Source organism: Mustela putorius, unplaced genomic scaffold (genome assembly GCF_011764305.1).
Source record: "Mustela putorius furo isolate JIRA1106 unplaced genomic scaffold, ASM1176430v1.1 tig00003834_pilon_pilon_pilon, whole genome shotgun sequence".
Classification (NCBI taxonomy): domain Eukaryota; kingdom Metazoa; phylum Chordata; class Mammalia; order Carnivora; family Mustelidae; genus Mustela; species Mustela putorius.
In genome coordinates, this window is record NW_025421987.1 from 21,088,767 (window position 1) to 21,107,338 (window position 18,572).

Sequence of the window (18,572 nt, forward strand, 5' to 3'; positions counted from 1 at the left end):
GTTTTGCTTTTCATTTGATAAATTTAAGTGATTTCTTTTTGGTAAGAAAATAGAAAAGAAATTTTCAGATATGCCTGTTGGAAGAAATCTTAAGTCGATAGATTAAAATAATGACTTTATTTTAGATGAAAACTTTTTCTCTGTACACGTTTTCATATATATGGAAAGGAATACTGTCAATTTTTTTTTTAAGATTTTATTTATTTATTTGACAGAGATCACAGGTAGGCTGAGAGGCAGGCAGAGAGAGAGGAAAGGAAGCAGGCTCCCTGCTGAGCAGAGAACCCAATGCGGGACAATATCCCAGGACCATGGGATCACGACCTGAGCCAAAGGCAGAGGCTTTAACCCACTGAGCCACCTAGGTGCCCCAGGAATATTGTCATTTTAAAGGCAATTAAAAATATATCACCTCATGATCCTGGATGATGCAATGTCTGTCTTTTCTTAAAATTACTTACTGAAAGATATATATTTTTACTTATTTAAAAGATAATTCTATATGCCCAAAAGGAATATATAACATGCATACAATATTGCATGTAATTGATATTAAATAATGAACTTTTTAGTTATCGGTTGTGTGTTTTCCTCAGTTTTTCAAATGAATTTTTAAAATTTTGCTTACTTTGTTTTTTAAAGGATTTTATTTCTTTGCAACACAGAGAAGGCACAAGCAGGGAGGATGGCAGGCAGAGGGAGAGGGAGAAGCAGACTCTGCTGAGCAGGGAGCCTGACATGGGGCTTGATCCCAGGATCCAGGGTCCAGGGTCCTGGGATTATGACTTGAGACGAAGGCAGATGCTTAACCAACTGAGCCACCCAGGTGCCCCCAAGTTTTGCTGCTTTTATGATGGGAGAATCAAACATAATTTTGTAAAAATTAAGTGCTATGCTTTCTGCAAGCTTAAAATTGAACGGTCTTTTCAGTGTGAAACAAAGGACTTAATATGTAAAACTTTTTTTTTTTTAAGATTTTATTTATTTGAGAGAGAACATGCACATGAGCAGATCTGGAGGGCAGAGGGAGAGGGAGTGGGAGAAGGATGAAATAGACTCCTTGCGTTGAGTACAGAGCCCTTCACTGGGTTAAGTCGCAGGAGCCATGAGATCATGACCTGAGCCAAAACCAAGAGTCAGACTCTCAACTAACGGAGCCACCCAGGCACTCCTGTAAAATGTATTTTGAATAGCCCATAAATAAATTATCTGTAGAATATGCCTTTTTTTTTTTGTAGCTGATCTCCAAGTATTTGTTTATTGTGATAATTTATTTTATTTGCTACTTGTTTCTATATGGTATGCTATTCATGTTACTGAATTTTTCCCATTCTGCACTGAAGAAAATGCTTTTTGGTGTCAAAACCTTATCAAAAGTGAAACTGCTTATACAAATAAAGCTGTAGCTTATAAACTTTATTATCTTTGGCTTTAATACTTAAGTTTTTGTCTAAGTGGAGTAGACTTTGCAACTGAGATTCTGCTAATACTATTTATCAACAAATATATTCCAGCTGATCCAAAGAACAAATTTAGATATTTGAAGACTTACATTAAAGTCTGATTAAGCATCTGCCTTCAGCTCAGTTTGCCTTTGGCTCAGGTCATGATCTCAGGATCCTGGGATTGAGCCCCACATAGGACCTCCACTCAGTCAGTGGTGAGTTTGCTTCTCCCTCTCCCTCTGTGATCTCTCTTGCTTTCTCTCTCTCAAATAAGTAAATAAGTAAAATCTAAATATATATATATATATGTGATTATAAACTATCAAATAATAATCCATTAGCTTCATGGAAACAATAATGGAAACCTGTTTTTGGGGGGAAAGAAATAGGAAATCAGAAATGAATTTTCTTTGATGAAGGGAATCAGCTTATAATTGAAGGAAAAATAGGAAGAAAATTATTTGCTTGTTTAGAGCCCGAGTTGTAAATTCTGTGTGCTAATTAGTAAACAGAATTTATGACCTAGGTAAATGAATCAATGGTCTCCTGATTTTTATAATATATCTTTTCCAGTAATATTTAAGTTATTATATTAGTTTGGTAGATCTGCCACACGATACTACCAAAGACTGGGTGGATCAAACAACGGGAATTAATTTTCTCACATTCCTGAAGTCTGGAAGTCCAGGATCAACCTGGAACCTTATTGCCAGGACTGGTTTCTTCTGAAATTCCTCTCTTTGGCTTATAGATGGCCTGCTTCTCCCTGTTTCCTCGTGTGGTCTTTCCACTGTATGTGTTTATCCCTAGTGTCTGAGGGTTTAAATTTCCTCTTTTTATAAGGATACTAGTCAGATTAGATTAGGACCCACCCTTAAGGTCCTTTTTAATTTAATCACCTCTGGAAAGACTTTCTAAATACAGTCATATTCTCAGGTATTAGGACTTAAGGCTTCAGTATGTGAATTTTGAGGGGATAAGTTTCAGCTCATAATTAACATACATATTCTATTGCACTTTGTGTATATACTTCCCCCTAAGGTTTTTGTTTTTTTTTCCAAAGATTTGATAAAATTAAATAAAAAACAAGTTATATTTACTTCCCAATCCCATTGGATTCTATGATAGAGTTTGTACACACCACTTTGAAGGACTAAAATAATAAAATGAGAGCCTCAGCTAATAAGCTATTCTCCTGAAATGATAGTTCAAGATTGCCTGTAAACTAGGCTTTATTCTCTTGCTTTGATGGTGAATTTCTCTGTTGTGTTTTTTGCCATTCATTTTAAGGAGTGAGTGGTCTCTTGATGGTGGATTGTTTTACTGTAAAGCCTGTCTTTATCTTTTTGGCACAGAAACCTCTACATGAATATGAATGTTTTATGTTTTATGTAAATATGAAAATTCATAAAATGCATAGAAGTCTATAAAGTATTCTTATCTTGAAACACTTCTTATAACAAATAAATTCACAATAAAATTGCTTAGGTTTATTTAAAATTCTTTTCCTTCCCAGTTTAAGTACATATTAAGTTGCTTTATTCTTTAATGCAATAGTAATAATAATAATAAAATACAGTTTCTGGTGTTGGTGTCAGCTCAATTTATATCTGCCATGGTTTAAAACAAGTCTGGTAATAGTTTCTATTTTTTATTTATTTATTTATTTATTTATTTATTATTTAAAGATTTTATTTTTATTTATTTGACAGAGAGAAATCACAAGTAGATGGAGAGGCAGGCAGAGAGAGAGAGGGAAGCAGGCTCCCTGCTGAGCAGAGAGCCCGATGCTGGCCTCGATCCCAAGACCCTGAGATCATGACCTGAGCCGAAGGCAGCGGCTTAACCCACTGAGCCACCCAGGCGCCCTAGTTTCTATTTTTAAAATGAAGTGTGGACCTTTGTTTATTCTTTAGTAGGTATTTGGTAGGGGAAGTCCACTAACATTCTCATGATACATTTATATCGATTCTATATAGATTAATGGGTTAAGTATTAAAGATCAAGCTGTAAAGAGAAAAAAAAGGGAGAAAGAAACATAATTGCTTGCCTCTGTGCGAAGCAATTTCCAAGCCAAAAAGCAATGGAATCAATTACAAAATAAAAAAATTTACTGCATAAAATTTTAAGATATTTTTACATTTAAAGAGTTGTAAGAAAAAAATGGGAAGGTACTTGAAAATGTTATATGGTTAACATCTCTAATATAAATAAAAATAGCACTAAGACATCTACAGATAAGTGGACATGAGGTGGTAATTTATAAAAGAAACAAATAGTATGATTTGAAACCTATTGAAACTAAGAATATAATAAAAATTGTAAGATTATCAGACATGGAAAGAACGATGAGCAAACATGTTTATCAATAGTAAGAAGGTAAGTTAGTATAGTAACCTCCATACCTTAGAATACTATGCAACTTTTAGAAAGTTATATATGAAGAATTTTTAACATAAGAAAATGCTTATAATAGCAGGATACATTATACGTACTGTTTGATCAAACTTGAAAATGCGTAAAACTAGAGGAATACATCAAGATGTCAATACAATCTCTAGTGGCATTATCTTTAATTTTCATTCTCATAGGCTTTTTTCCATTTTCATCAGTATTCATTAGCTTATTTAAAATTGGAAAATAGAAACATTGGAAAATAGAAAATTCAAAAATTATATAATAGAACCAATATGACCTCTTTCCAAGCATTACACATCCCCTTTCCCTAAAAGAAATATAGTGTATATGATTTCTACTATCTCCTTAAAAGTCTTTTAAATGTCTACTTTGCAAATATACTACCATATTAATTCAATAAATGCAATATTCTGAAATGAACACAGAAAAAAATATAATCTCATGTATAGAGGCTGAAAGGTAGACTAATGACTTTTCTCTAAACAACCAACAAACTGCATGCATTTAATCACTTCAGTCCTTAATACTTTATTTTCTTTTGCACCAAATCTAAATTTATTTTTAGATTACTAGGGAAGTTGTGTAAGTAAATGTATTAAGCTTCAAATCACATTATTGGTGATATTTTTCTTTTTACGTGGTTCTAAGATTTGTACCTATGGTATATGCCTATACTGATATTTTGAGCATCAAAGGTCTCAAAATGATGATTTTTCACTAAATATCAGGGACCATATCAAACACTGATTTCTTGATGAATTGTTGATTGCTGTTACAAGGGAGGAATTAAAAAGTAACACTAAAAGAGAAAATAAAGTGCTGTTCCTATTAGAATGGGTGTAATATTTTCCTCAGCACATGTAACACTGCCCTTAATAAAGGTGGGTGGGAGGCTACTGTGTAGGGTCATTCTGGTCTTCAGGCATTTGGTATCAGAACGTGATGATCATAATCTTGAAGATCATGATAGTAAAAATAATACACAGCAGCAGCCAACATTCAGGCGTTTACTGTTTCCTACCCTTTGTGCTAAGTGCTTTACTGTATTTCAATTAAACATTTAACCCTCTCCGTTAAAAGAGAGATTATCCCCATTGTCCATCTCTAGGAAATACATGTCTTATTTATTCATCATATCATCCCTATTACCCTTAGTTCTGAATATCTGAGCTAAAGGGGGGATATCCAATTTGATGGATTAATTCCGTAACTAGCTTAGCCTCTGAGAACATTTTACAACAACGGTCATTATACAAAACCTAATACAAATTAACATTTTTTTTTACTGAGCCACAAGCACACAGCAGCTTCTGTTCAGTGAAATGCTTCACTTGAAGCTGCCAGCCACTCAAGGCTCCGCCCAAGGGTCAAGCTACGCCCTCGGTGGTAAGCACCGCCCCCACCAGCCGGCGGCGGAAGTAACTTTGCTCTCTCGTACCTCTCGCGAGACCTACACGACTTTTGGCGAGATTTCGACAAGGAGGGCAAAACAGAATCTCGCGGGAAGTTGAACCGGAAAAGCGAGGGATAGAAGTGCGAGCGGGTGAACCTCGCGTGTGAGGCTGTGCTTTTGGTTTCCCGGAGGTGCTGGGTCCTGTAGATCTCTTGTTTGGCATCTCGCGGCGGGATAATGTTGACCCGGGTGAGGGCTGGCGCTCAGCTGGGAGCCTCTGACTGAATCCCTGTGCGGGCCGAGGTGGCGAGGGAGGGGGTCGGGAGGGGGGAACTTCGCGAGCTGTTGGCTTCCCTGGCTGCACAGTTCGAGGCTGCAGTGCGGAACGCTCGAACGCTTTCTCTGAGCGCTCTCTGCGGTTTTCTCCCAAGACTCCCCTGTGCCCCCACGTCACTTGGTTGCAGTCCAGCCTGCCGAGCTGAATACTGCTCCGTTCAGCTTTGAGCAGAATGCAAGCTCCTCAGGGTATGAGACTCACTGCTCTATCCTGGGACCCTGGGACAGTATTACGTGGGAATACCTCGCTAAACTGGATGAGTAAATGAAATAGAATTGCAAGGAAGTTTACACAGCAAGCGAGCGACTTTTTTTTTTCCCCCCGAAGTAGCCTTTTACTTTTAGAATAATTTTTACATTTACAAGAAAGTTGCAAAGATAATACTAATCTCCATAGGCTTTTCACTCAGTTTCCCCAAATGTTAGTACCTAGAGTCGCTTAATTTTGTTTCTTTGACGCAGCTTCTGTCAAGGCCATTAACTTTTTTTTTTTTTTTAACGCCACAAAGCCTTTTAACCTTTGCTTTACATAGGAGCAATAATTATTTGAAGAAACCCTCTTTTTTCATAACTACAGTGTTGTTATATTTGAGGTAATGCTTCCTTGAAAGGACTAATAATAATCATAAAACATGTTCTTAAGACAAAACCTGCTAGTTTGAAGTTCAATAAATTTGTATTATCAGATTGGGTCAGCAACATTTTCTTATCATCATAGCTGAAAGCAAAATCAGAGGGGAAGCTTGCAAAACAGATTTGCAGAGTTGTATTGGATCATTTTGAGAACCAGTATTCCAAAGAACTTGGAGATGCCTGGAATACAGTAAGGTTAGTATAATTCATCTCTTGATGCTTTTTGATACAACAGGAAATAAACCCTTTTTGGGGAGAGTGGTGCTTGAGGATGAAAAATAAAGGAATGTAAATCTGGGTGTCCTTTTCCTACAGAGACTAAAGAGAAGAACTGAAGAAATAGATGGAATCGTAGGAAAATGAAAAGGGGAGAAAGAAAACTTTGTAGTACTAGTAATTACTGGAAAAAAAATGTTAGAGCCTTGCTTTGAGCAATTGTTTTAATCTTTGAAACAGGAATGCCCACCAATTGACAAAATTAATTATACTGTAACAGGAAAACCTTAAAACTTTTGAGGGTATTTGACTAGTTTCCGAAAATTCAGAAGATAATTAGTCTTTAAAGCTGGCACAGCTCTGTCTTAGCTAGAGTCATTTTACTTGGTTATATTTCTTCCCTGTGTTTTTGGCAGGCTGTGTTTTGAACACATGTACACACACACATACACACACAAATTCTTTGAAATTATTATTGAAAACATCTTTCATGCATAGAAGTAAGTGAGGTAAGTTTGATTTCTATGCTTAGTGACTTTTGCCTTTGGTCAGAATGTTATTCCATGGGTTCTTTACATTGAGGTGTTTTTTTTTTTTCTTTTCCAGTTTTTATTTAAATTCTAATTAGTTAACATATACTGTCATATTCATTTCGGGAGTAGAATTTAGTGGTTCATCACCTGCATATAAAAACCAGTGCTCAGCACAAGTGCCCTTTCTAATGCCCATGGCCCATTTAGCTTCTCCCCCAGTCACCTCCTTTCCAGCAACCCTCAGTCTGTTCTCTATAGTTAAGAGTCTTAACGGTTTGCTTTCCTCTCTCTCTTTTTTTTTTTTCCCTTCCCTGTGTCATCTATTTTGTTTCTTAAATTCCACATACAAGTGAAATTATATGGTGTTTATCTTTCTCTGGCTGGCTGACTTTGCTAAGCATAATACATTCCAGTTCCATTATTGCAAATGGCAAGATTTCATTCTTTTTGATGACTGATATTACGTATGTATATAAGTGTACACACACACACACACACACACCCCACATGTTCTTTATTCATCAGTCGGTGGACAGTTGGACTCTTTCCATAGTTTGGCTATTGTTGATAATGCTGTTATAAACATCAGGGTGCACGTGCCCCTTCAGATCAGTATGTTTGTATCCTTTGGTTAAATTCCTAAAGTAGCGCAATTGCTGGATCATAGGGTAATTCTATTTTTAACTTTTTGAGGAACCTTCATGCTGTTTCCCAGAGTGGCTGTCCCAGTTTGTGTTCCCAACAACACTGCAAGACGGTTCCCCTTTCTCTGCATCCTTACCAGTATCTATTGTTTCCTGAGTTGTTGATTTTAGCCTCTCTGGCAGGTGTAAGGTGGTATCTCGTGGTTTTGATTTATGTTTCTCTGATGCTGAATGATGTTGAGCATCTTTCCATGTGCCTGTTGGCCATCTGTATGTCTTTGGAAAAATGTCTATTCATGTCTTCTGCATTTCCTAATTGGGTTAAATGTTTTTTGGGTGTTGAGTTTGATAAGTTCTATACATATTTTGGACTTTTTATCAGATACGTCATTGGCAAATATTTTCTCCCATTCTGAAGGTTCCCTTTTAGTTTCATTGATTATTTCCTTGGCTGTTCAGAAGCTTTTTGTCTTGATGAAATTCTAATAGTTCATTTTTTTCTTTTGTTTCCCTTGCCTACATTGAGTTGTTAAATAGTATATTCCATGCCCTGTGGAATATAAAGAGCAAGACAGTCCCCATGTCCAGTTTGCCTGCAGTCTGGTGTTCATGGGGTATAAGGACGCTGGTTTTAAAACTATATGAACTATTAATTTCATAAATATCCTGATAGAAATAGACAGGAGAACCTTGTCTTATTTAACAAAGACGGAGGGTGCCAGCAAAGACGTGAGGAGAAGCCTGCCCTTAACAGGAGTTATCTTAGCAAAAAGAATTAGATAATTTAGGCGGAAAGAAGAGGGAGCACTGCTTCTGAAGCAAGGGACAAAAGCCCAGTACATACTGCTCAGGAAAAAAAAAGGTTATGTAGCTATAGACAATGGATTCAGTCATATTGTTGTCTTACTAATCTCTTTTTGGATAAACTCAGTAACGCTTTCTCACTTAAAGGACAACTTTAAGCATTTATTTTTTTTTAAACAAATGAAATATTGACTGATAATGAAGTCTGAGGTTCTGAGATAATTTTTAGGACAAATTATACTGTTTTAGAAACTTGTAAATACTGTAATATGAAAAAATAGTTCGTGGTTGTGGTTTTTATTTCGAAACTAGATTTTTAGGTTTTTTTAATTTATTTTTTAAAAGATTTATTTGACAGAGACACAGCAAGAGAGGGAACACAAGCAAGAAGAGCCGGAGAGGGAGAAGCTGGCTTCCCGCTGAGCAGGGAGCCCAGTGCAGGGCTCTATCCCAGGACCCTGGGATCATGACCTGAGCCAAAGACAGACCCTTAACAACTGAGTCACCCAGGCGCCCCCCAAACTGGATTTTAAAATGGGAAGCTTCTGTCACGGAGAAAAAAGAAGAATGATAGTGGAGTGTAATAAATTCATTATGTTTTTAGTATGTAAAGTTACTCACATAGAGTAGCCAGACTACCACACATCTACTGCATGCTTATTATGTACCAGATAGTATTGGCTTTATGTGATCCTCAGAACAAAGCTCTGAGGTTTGTTTCCCATTTTTCACATGATGAAACCACATGGCGTTTAAGTAAATTCCCAAGTTTACGTAAGTGCCAGAGCAGGGATCTGTATCTAGGCTTTCTGGTTAAAGAACTTCCACTGCCTAACTCCTAATCTCACACCTGGGTGTAATTAGACATTCATGGATAATTTTTTAAAAAAATTTTTTAAAGGGATAGTGTCTTCAGATTTTATAGTAGTCTGACTACCCATACCCTGTAATGAGTTATTTTTCTATTTAATGTGCTCAGGCAGATTTATAAGTTATTGTTTGACCCTAAATTAAATGAGCAGTGAACCTCAGATCCATTTAATTAGCTGTGCCTTCTGCTTCATCTACCTTTTTGTTGTGTTTTATGATGATTTAAGTTTTGCATAAATGTGCTAAATTTACCATGGGCAAAATAAAGGCTGAGCTCAAAAAGTAGTCTGAACATGGAAGATGGCATGGGGAAGTAAGAACAAGTCTATATATTTTTTTTAACTTTTATTTGGAATGTCATGCTTGCAGAGTGTATTTACTTCCAGAGAAAGGTGAGTGCATTTTTGTCTTCTACCTGGAAAGTGATTTGCTTACTTTTAGTGTCCTTTCTTATCTAAGAGATGTAGATAATGGGGAAGATTTGGTATTTACTTAAATTTTATTTTTTTGTAATAACCTTTTTTACAAGTCACCCTCTGACTAGCTCTTTAAAGTTGTTTACAATGAGTTTAAGTTTTGCTCCTCTCATTGCCTGTTTATCTTTCAGTGATGCCCTTTCATGGCATCACTTCCCTCACTATGCTGTCATCTCAAGCTGTGCAGTCTTCTCTAAGCTCTGTTCCATACTTCTCAGTGTTTTCTGGTAACTTCACTTAGTTTGATACTAGGCAATCTCAGAAGCATGTTATTTTCCCTTCTAAACCTATGTTGTCATTTGCCACTTGCATATTTTTTCTCACTTGTTGAAGTTATCACCATCAATATGTTTCCTCTTTTCTCCTCCAGACCTTCAAGGTAAGGAATGAACCTTAATCAAAAATAAGTCTGATATTTGCCCTCAGCTCCTGGGAGGTTATCTCTAGGCCCTTGGAATGTCCTGCCCAAGAGTGTCCTTGTTTACTTGGGGGGTTAGGCCACACTGGAAAGTCTAACTGTGATTTATGGCGGGGGCTGTGGGCCATGGTATCAGCTTGGCTTCCCACCTCTGACCTCCAGAGGAGTTGGAAACTAAAGATTAGCCAGTTGATTGTATTTATGTGACCAGCCCCCAATAAAATCTAGACACCAAGCTTTTGGTGAGCCTTCCTACTTGGCGGTATTCTTACGCATGTGGTCATACACTGTTGCAGGAAAAAGTTGTGCTTGCCCGTGATTCCACTGGAAAGCACATGTGGAAGCTTCATGCTTTGAACTTCCTGTACTCTGCACTATGTATCTCTTACCTTGACTGACCTTGATATTTTGGCAGCTCCCAAACTATGGGCTGCCATACACTACTACTCTGCCTCCATCATAATCTCAACGCCCACCAGATGCTTTTGCTTCTTCCTGAGACATTTCTTCGTTTGGATTTCATTTCTACCCGCTTTATTACTGTTTAGTTAAGCTTGCATCATTACTTACTTGGTATATTGCAGTAGTCCCTTTACATAGTCTCCTGCCTTTAGTATTTATTTGATGGCTTATATGTAACCACTTTTATGACACTGTCTGTCGGGCAGTGTTCTAATCACTTTATGAATACTAACCTAATCCTCTGTACAGCCTTCTAAGATAGTTGTTACTATTTACACTTTACAGATAGGAAAACTGAGCATATGGGGGCTAATTAACTTGCCTAATGGAACAGAGCTCACATTTGGAGGAGCTTTGGGAGTTTGTCTTACCCTCTGTCCTGCTGCTTTTCAGTACCATCGTATTCCATTGTGCCACTCCTGGAGTAGAAGCCTCCTCTGCCCCCCAGTGTCTGCAGTATTATGTTTGGACTAAATATCTTAGCATGACTAGACAGGATCTTTCCTCCCTTTGGGATTGTGTGTGCTATTCCCTCTGCCAGGAATGACCCTTTCCTTTTCCCCTCTGTACAGTGGTTAAAATATGCATTTAGATCCCACCTTTGCATCTGGTAGCATATGACCTAGGTAGGTTACTTAACATCTCAGCCCCTCACTATCTTTATGTGTAAAATAGGATCTAATTCATATAATTATTACAATGATTTTATATATGTGCAAATTTTAGAATATTGTTTGACATATAGTAAGCCCTCAATATGTGTTAGCATTATTTTTATTACTGTTAACTGTTTTTAACCAATTCTCCATCAACCTGACCCATATATCCTAGACAATGTGTTTCCATTGCATTTTGTTGATAACAGCTATTGTAATTCTTTCGAGATTGTGTTGTCATAATTTCATTAAGTTGTCTTTTCTGACAAGGGAGGGTCTTGAAGAACCAATATCTTAAGACTTGAGCAAGTCATCTACTTATTCAAAATTTTAGTGTTTATAAACCAAGTACTGTTCTAAGCACTGGGTATACAAAGATGGATTATATATATTCTGCCCTCAGTTGTATATGAGGGGAAGATTAATTGGAAATCTTTATTAGACACTTTTCTCCAGAGATCACGTAGTTCATGTATAGGGGAAAAAATACAGTCAGATTGCATTAGCAGAATCTGTGAATGAGATGGAGTAGGATGGTTGGGGAAAACAGAAATGAGCTCTCTATTTCTGTTTTGTCCCTTATGTTAGCTTTACACAAATATTCAACCTTACTCTGTGCAAATCCCTATGAAGTAGTAACTTTTGGCCCCTTTGAAAGTCATAAGTTAGAAAGTACCAATTTTACTGGCCAATCTAGGCCTATGATACTAAAATCCATCTTGGTCCTCTACCAAGTGTGCTGCTGTGCAGGGTGTGGAGTCCCACCCCTGGGAGTGTATGCACATGTCTCCTGATACAAGGGATTCCTTGTATGCAGTATTTTCACCTTAGGTTGGTCTCTACCAGAAACGCAAACCATCACTTAGGACTTCTAGTTGAGCTACTGTGAATAACAAATATGGACGTAGATTGCCTTCTATAAGCACTAAAGAAACAATGCCAAGAAAGAGTAGGAGGCAGTCAGTTCATCATTAGAATCTCTGAGGAATAAAAATGAAAGTCTTATAAACATACTTAGGTGTACTTCCATGAACTGATGGATTCATTGCTAAACCAGACTTTTAAAATGATTGAATGAGCACCCTCTAGTGGATACCAATAGCAGTAAAACGGATTTTTATTTTTATAACCATAAAAATTTAATTGGTTTTGTAATCAACAAGATTTATACCAATTGTGCTTAGCAATTCCTAGATAAAATGATTTTTTATCCTCATCATTTGATAGGAAGGTAGACTAGAGAGTAGAATAAGTACTAAGAGAAAAGAATAAAGTCACAGAAAAGTTGAATGAAAATAATAACATCAAATAACATTGTCCAAATAATACATTATACAATTTTTTCAAAGGATATGTGTGCACAGGCAAGTTATAGCAATCAACTTCCAGATTTTCAGTTTTCATATATTCTCTTTCACAAAAGTACTCTGATCCTTATGTGCCAAAGGGAGTATTTTCCTTTATCAACTAGCTTTCTTTGGTCTTTCTCCCACTTTACAAAAAGAGAACACACTTTCACTATCTTGACTCTTCCACATTGCAGTTCTCCAGGGTGATAACACTTCTGCAGGTCAGAGACTGTTGGAATGTCATTGTAAGGGTCGAAAAAATAAATGACTAATGACAACAAATACTTTGACAGGTCAAGTGGTTTCCAAGTTTTGCTTTTAGCAAAAGTAAAGGAGCTCCAGTTGAGTTGTCAACTAGCAGATCATTTAAAATATTTTTGAAGATAGATGATTAAGTGATTTGGGAATATAACTCAGAAGGAAATAGAAGTCAAAAAGAGAGACATTGCTACAGTGAAGTATATTTAATTATTACCCACTTATTTAAGTGAAGGTTTTTCTCAGCTCTTGTAAAAATACAAAACAGGAATGTAGTTGATTTTAACCCTGACTCAGTATAGCCCTCGGTAATATTCATCTCTGGATATATGGAGACCAGGGTTGGCAGGGGAGTGGTGGGAAGGGAAGTTATTTCATTGAGATCCATTTCCTAACACTTCCTTTTTATGTTTATTAATTATCAAATCTATGATAAGTATTTTGATCAATTTTATAGTAAAAATTTTACTGATAACTGAATCCAGAAGTTACCATTTTAACACTTAGAGATTTAGGCCACAGTGAAAACAGATTTAGTATATATATATATATATATATATATGTGTGTGTGTGTGTGTGTGTGTGTGGTGTTTATGGCAGAGAAGTATGATAGGGTAATAAAAGATTTTGAGCACAAAAATGTATTAAAATAAAGTTATGTGGGGGACATAGTATGTAAATAGAAAAAGGAACTAAAATTTTCACCTGTTCAAGAAGATTCAGTCCATGAATTTTTAAATGGACAGTGATGGGTTTCAAAATCACTCGTATTTAGGTTCCACTGGATGCATTTTAAAAAGTGGTATAATTTATATTTGAAAATGACAATTTTTATAGCATGCTGGAAATTACATTCTTAAGTCTATGGTGAAGATTTTGATGTCAACTTAAAACATGCCAGAGGGTACATAGTTTTTTTCAAAATGATACCTGTGGAGGTACGAGCAAACATCTGTATGTTACTGGTCTTGTGGGTCCCAGTTCTCCTGGCTGCTGAGGTACTTGAACTTCTGTCATTGAAAACCAGTAAGTGGAACAGCTTCAGACTCCTCATGAATCTTGAGAGGAGTGCCATAGTGTGGTGTCTGGTGAGTGTCTTCTTAAGCCCTCTGATGTACACTCCCTGTATTATCTGCTGGGCTACTTGTCTATCCAGTTAGAGCTTTGGACTTGAGTAACCATTGGCCTGGGAGGCCCAGGGGCATCATCCTACCAATGCACTGGAGTGTGAGTGTGTGCGTCTTTGTGCGCATGTGCTAGGAAGAGGGGAGGTCACTGGTAGTTGGGTGGGACGGCTGTGGGTGTGGTGCTGAGACCCACATTAATATGCAGTTTTACTTTCTTAGGGGTAGGAAGCAGCATCCTGAGCAGTCCCTTCATCAAGTGGTCCCACTGCAGGTGCTCCAGGCAGCATGTATCAGGCTATTCTGATTGTTAGGAGCAGTGGGAGACCAGGGCACTGACACTAGTCCAAGGTTGGGGTGAAAATTCTGTCTCTCCCTGTGGTATGCTGCTAGTGCTACAGTACAAAGGTCTCACACTTTAGACTTTAAAGTCAGCCAGATTTTGAATCAGGTACTTCTGCTTAATAGTGATAGAACCTTGGGTGAGTTGCCAGACTTCGAGAAGCTTCAGTTACCTAACTTCTAATATGGGGGTAATAGCTGTCCTTCACGGTAGTGATGGTTAAATAAGCTAGGTATGAAAAATGCATATTGTAAACTTATTTTATTCATTTATTTATTTTTTTAAAACCTTTTATTTATCTGACAGAGATCACAAGTAGGCAGAGAGGCAGGCAGAGGGAGAGAGGGAGAAGCAGGCTCCCAGCTGAGCAGAGAGCCCGATGTGGGGCTTGATCCCAGGACCCTGGGATCATGACCTGAGCTGAAGGCAGAGGCTTTAACCCACTGAGCCACCCAGGCGCCCCGCATATTGTAAACTTATGATTAGTAATTTTTATTATTAGGGTGAGGTGGGGTGGCTGGATTAGGTTATAGGTAGACAAGTTTCTCTGAGGAGATAAAGCCTAAACTGGCCCCTCAGCAGAGAGTAGGGGAGTCAGCTAGGTTTTAGGTGGGCCATTGTAGGTCAGCGGAAAGGTCATTATAGGCAGAGGGAGCAGTTTATCCTGAGACTGGTAAAGGCTAAAGAAAACTTATTCCAGGAAGTGCAAGGACTCAGTAAGGTTGCGTACCGGTTAGGAGGAGTCAGAAAATCTTTTTAAAGCAAGGTCTTATTTCATCCAGTTGTTAGAGAATGAGAATAATTTCTGAAGATTGCTGACTCAATCTGCCAGAAGTATGTGTATGTATGTGTTTTGTGTGTGTGTGTGTGTGTGTGTATTTTAAAGATTATTTATTTGAGAGAAAGCAAGGGCAGAGGAAGAGGGAGAGAGAAGCTTTAGCAGCTTCCCACGTGGGACTTGATCTTAGGACCCTGAGATCATGACCTGAGCTGAAACCAAGAGTCAGATACTTAACTGACTGAGCCACCTAGGGGCCCCAATAGGTATATGTTTTTAAATCCAATGAGGCTTTCTTCCCTAGGGTCCTTCAGTGAACTTTATCACATTATACTTGACCCATATAATCTGCCACGAGCCCCAGATTTTTTTTTTAAGATTTTATTTATTTATTTGACACAGAAAGAGAGAGACAGCAAGAAAGGGAACACAAGCAGGGGGAGTGGGAGAGGGAGAAAGAGGCTTCCTGCCAAGTAGGGAGCTCAATGCGGGGCTCAATTCCAGGACCTGGGATCATAACCTGAGTGGAAGTCAGATGCTTAACCGACTAAGCCACCCAGGTGCCCCAGATTACTTTTAATTACCCAAATGCACTGTCCTTCATACGTCTGCCTGTGCTATTGCCTTTGTCCTTCAACTTCCCTTCTCATTTTGTCCTATGGTATTTCTCCTTATCATTCAAGATTTAACATATTGTATAAGAAACAAAAATAGTGTTCCTAAACTAACAATCCTTTTATATACAATAAGATTAAAAGGAAATATGCAAGAATAATAACCTGTACTAAGGGATCAGAAAGAAAATATGACTAAATGGAGAAACATTGTAGTTAGGGTTGGAAAGACTAAATACAATAAGGATGCTAATTCTCCCCAAATTTACTGCATTTAATATAATCCTAGCCAAGATGTCTATCTATCTATCTACACAAATATTTTATAAATTATTTTAACTGACCCAACTGATGCTAACGTTCATCTGAAAGAATAAACATTCTAAAATAGCTTTGGAAATTCTGAAGAAAAAAAAAAAACAGATTTGTTCTGTCAGATATTAACCAATTGAAAGTACCCTACCATTGTAGCTAACGGGACAAGCCACTCTAATCTGTATGAATTAAATTATGTTTTTTACTATTACTTCTCTGTTATATGAGTCAGAACCCTGGGTAAATTTTCATCCTGTTAAGAGGGGAAGATTAGGATGGACTGAAATAAAAGTTACAACCGTGACATTTGCAGATCTTCCCTTTGGGTCCATTTTAATGTTGTGGTTCCCAAAGTGTGGTTGGGAGGATTAGCAGAACCATTATCACTGGAGAACTTGCTAGAAATGCTAATTCTCAGTTCCTGCTTCCAACCTACTGTATCAGAAAATCCTGGAGTAGGACTTAGCAGTCTCTTATAGACACTTGATGCATGCTAAAGTTTGCAGAGTACATTCTTAAAAAAAGAGGTTGTCATCTTCCAGAATTCCTGAAACAGACAAACTGGGCTCCCATGATGGTGGACCATCATAGTAAGAGGCAGTAAATGAGAAAGCAGCTTCACGTGTTAGTGTCAGTTGAAATTCACCTGGCACAGTTCCAGTCGCAGGTGTTACATTTCAATCCAGCCATTTCTCACATAGTCACCTCCGGGGTGAGTAGCAGCTGGAATTTATTTAATTGACCATGGTTAATGAGGCTCCCAAATAACTCAGCTAGAAAGATCAGCTTGTAAATAAATTAAATATTTCCTGCTGTATCATACGTCAGTTGATGTGAGCTTGTGACTGTTAAGAGCTCTAACTGTTGGACTAAATAAAAATTTAGGAAAGAGAATCTTCTGGTGAAGGCGGGAGGGTGGTGGGTGGGTGGTACTGTCAATCCATAAGTGATTTTTAAACCATCCTTGGTTTTGTATCATCTGAACCACTGAGTACCTCACTAACTCTCTTACTGTAGAGTTCACTGTAGTTCGTTTTCCATACTTTTATTTCCTGAGAGGAAGACTTTAACACTCACTCCTCTAAATGCCCTTTAGAGGCATTTAGTACTAATGATAGTACTTTTCCCTCCAATGGTAATAGTCTCAGGTTTTAAATTTTGTCTTTATGAAAAACACTTGTGCAAAGAATGATGGACAGTCTATTTCGATGTATTCAGAGGTATGAAAAGACCATGTGTTTTTGGCAAGATGTTCTGCAGGAAGGTACTAGGCTGAGGCAGGTAAGGCATTCCTCTCTGGTGCAGAATTTAAGGGACCCCTAAAACTCAATAATCAAGTAATACTTTAACGGGTACAGTTGATACAAAAGAAAGAAAATCCATGATGAATAAAATACCAAAGTTTTAAATAAAGTCAGGATCATGTCTGTGGTAGGTTGAACCATATTGGAACCTTTGACAAAAGGGCAAAGTCAGTGATACTTACCTTGACTCTGAAAAAAATCACAGGTAAGTGTGAAACTAGAACCCCATTTCAATTGATTAGTAATATAAAATTGTGTTTGTATATATAATATTAATACTATATTTTTTTTCTTTTTCTGCTTCTAGGGATATACTAATATCACCATCATGCTGGCAGTATGCTATCCTTCTTAACCGATTCAATTATTCCTTTGAACTGGAAAAAGATTTACATTTAAAGGGCTATCACACACTCTTTCAAGGATCTTTACCCTACTATCCTAAATCAATGAGGTGTTACCTTAGCAGAACTCCAGATAGAATGCCTTCAGAAAGACACCAAATTGGAAATCTAAAAAAATATTATCTCCTGAATGCTGCCTCTCTTCTCCCAGTATTGGCTCTGGAATTAAGGGATGGCGAGAAGGTTCTGGATCTCTGTGCTGCTCCTGGAGGCAAATCGATAGCTCTGCTTCAGTGTGCTTATCCAGGTAGTGTGCTTTTCTTTCAGTAATTGACAACTTTTAAATACCCATGTATTTCAAAGTACTTTCAAAGTATATGGGAAGAAGTGTAAGACTGAGTTTGCAGACTTTGAAAATCTGAAAACCAGGACAGTATGTAGAATGGAAGTTTTAGCTGAGGAATCAGTGAATTTTTTTTTTTTATTTTCAGCTATGTATTTGCAGGTAATTTTGAACAAAACAATCACATTTTGTAAACATAAATCTGTTAGGTAAAATGAATCCTTATATGCCAATAACAAAGATTTTTTATTTTATTGTTGACTTTTATACTTGAGAGTCTTTTATGATATGTCATCATACTTCTAGGCAACAAAATATGCACATTCAAAGTAATTTTTTGTATCATTAGACCATAAGGTTGTAAGGCAGTTTTGTCTAATAGAAATATAATGTGAAGTGCATATAAAATTTAAAATTTTTAAGTACTTGTTAAAAAAAGTAGAAACGGTTGAGCTTAATTTTAGTAATAACATTGTGACCCAGTACATCCAAAATA

General features: G+C 37.2%; 1 protein-coding gene across 2 annotated transcripts in view; it reads left to right on the top strand.

Annotated features, from left to right (window-relative positions):
- Positions 1-5,336: 5,336 nt before the first annotated feature.
- Positions 5,337-18,572, top strand: part of NSUN3 (NOP2/Sun RNA methyltransferase 3) — a 54,107-nt gene continuing 40,871 nt past the window's right edge. Inside the window, exons 1-3 of one of the 2 annotated variants that reach the window (XM_004773015.3) lie at positions 5,337-5,505; positions 6,311-6,420; positions 17,697-18,040. In XM_004773015.3, coding sequence (XP_004773072.1) covers positions 5,494-5,505; positions 6,311-6,420; positions 17,697-18,040 — 466 coding nt within the window. In that variant the 5' untranslated portion in view covers positions 5,337-5,493. The remainder of the gene's footprint in view (positions 5,506-6,310; positions 6,421-17,696; positions 18,041-18,572) is intronic. The other variant, XM_004773014.3, reaches the window with a different exon arrangement.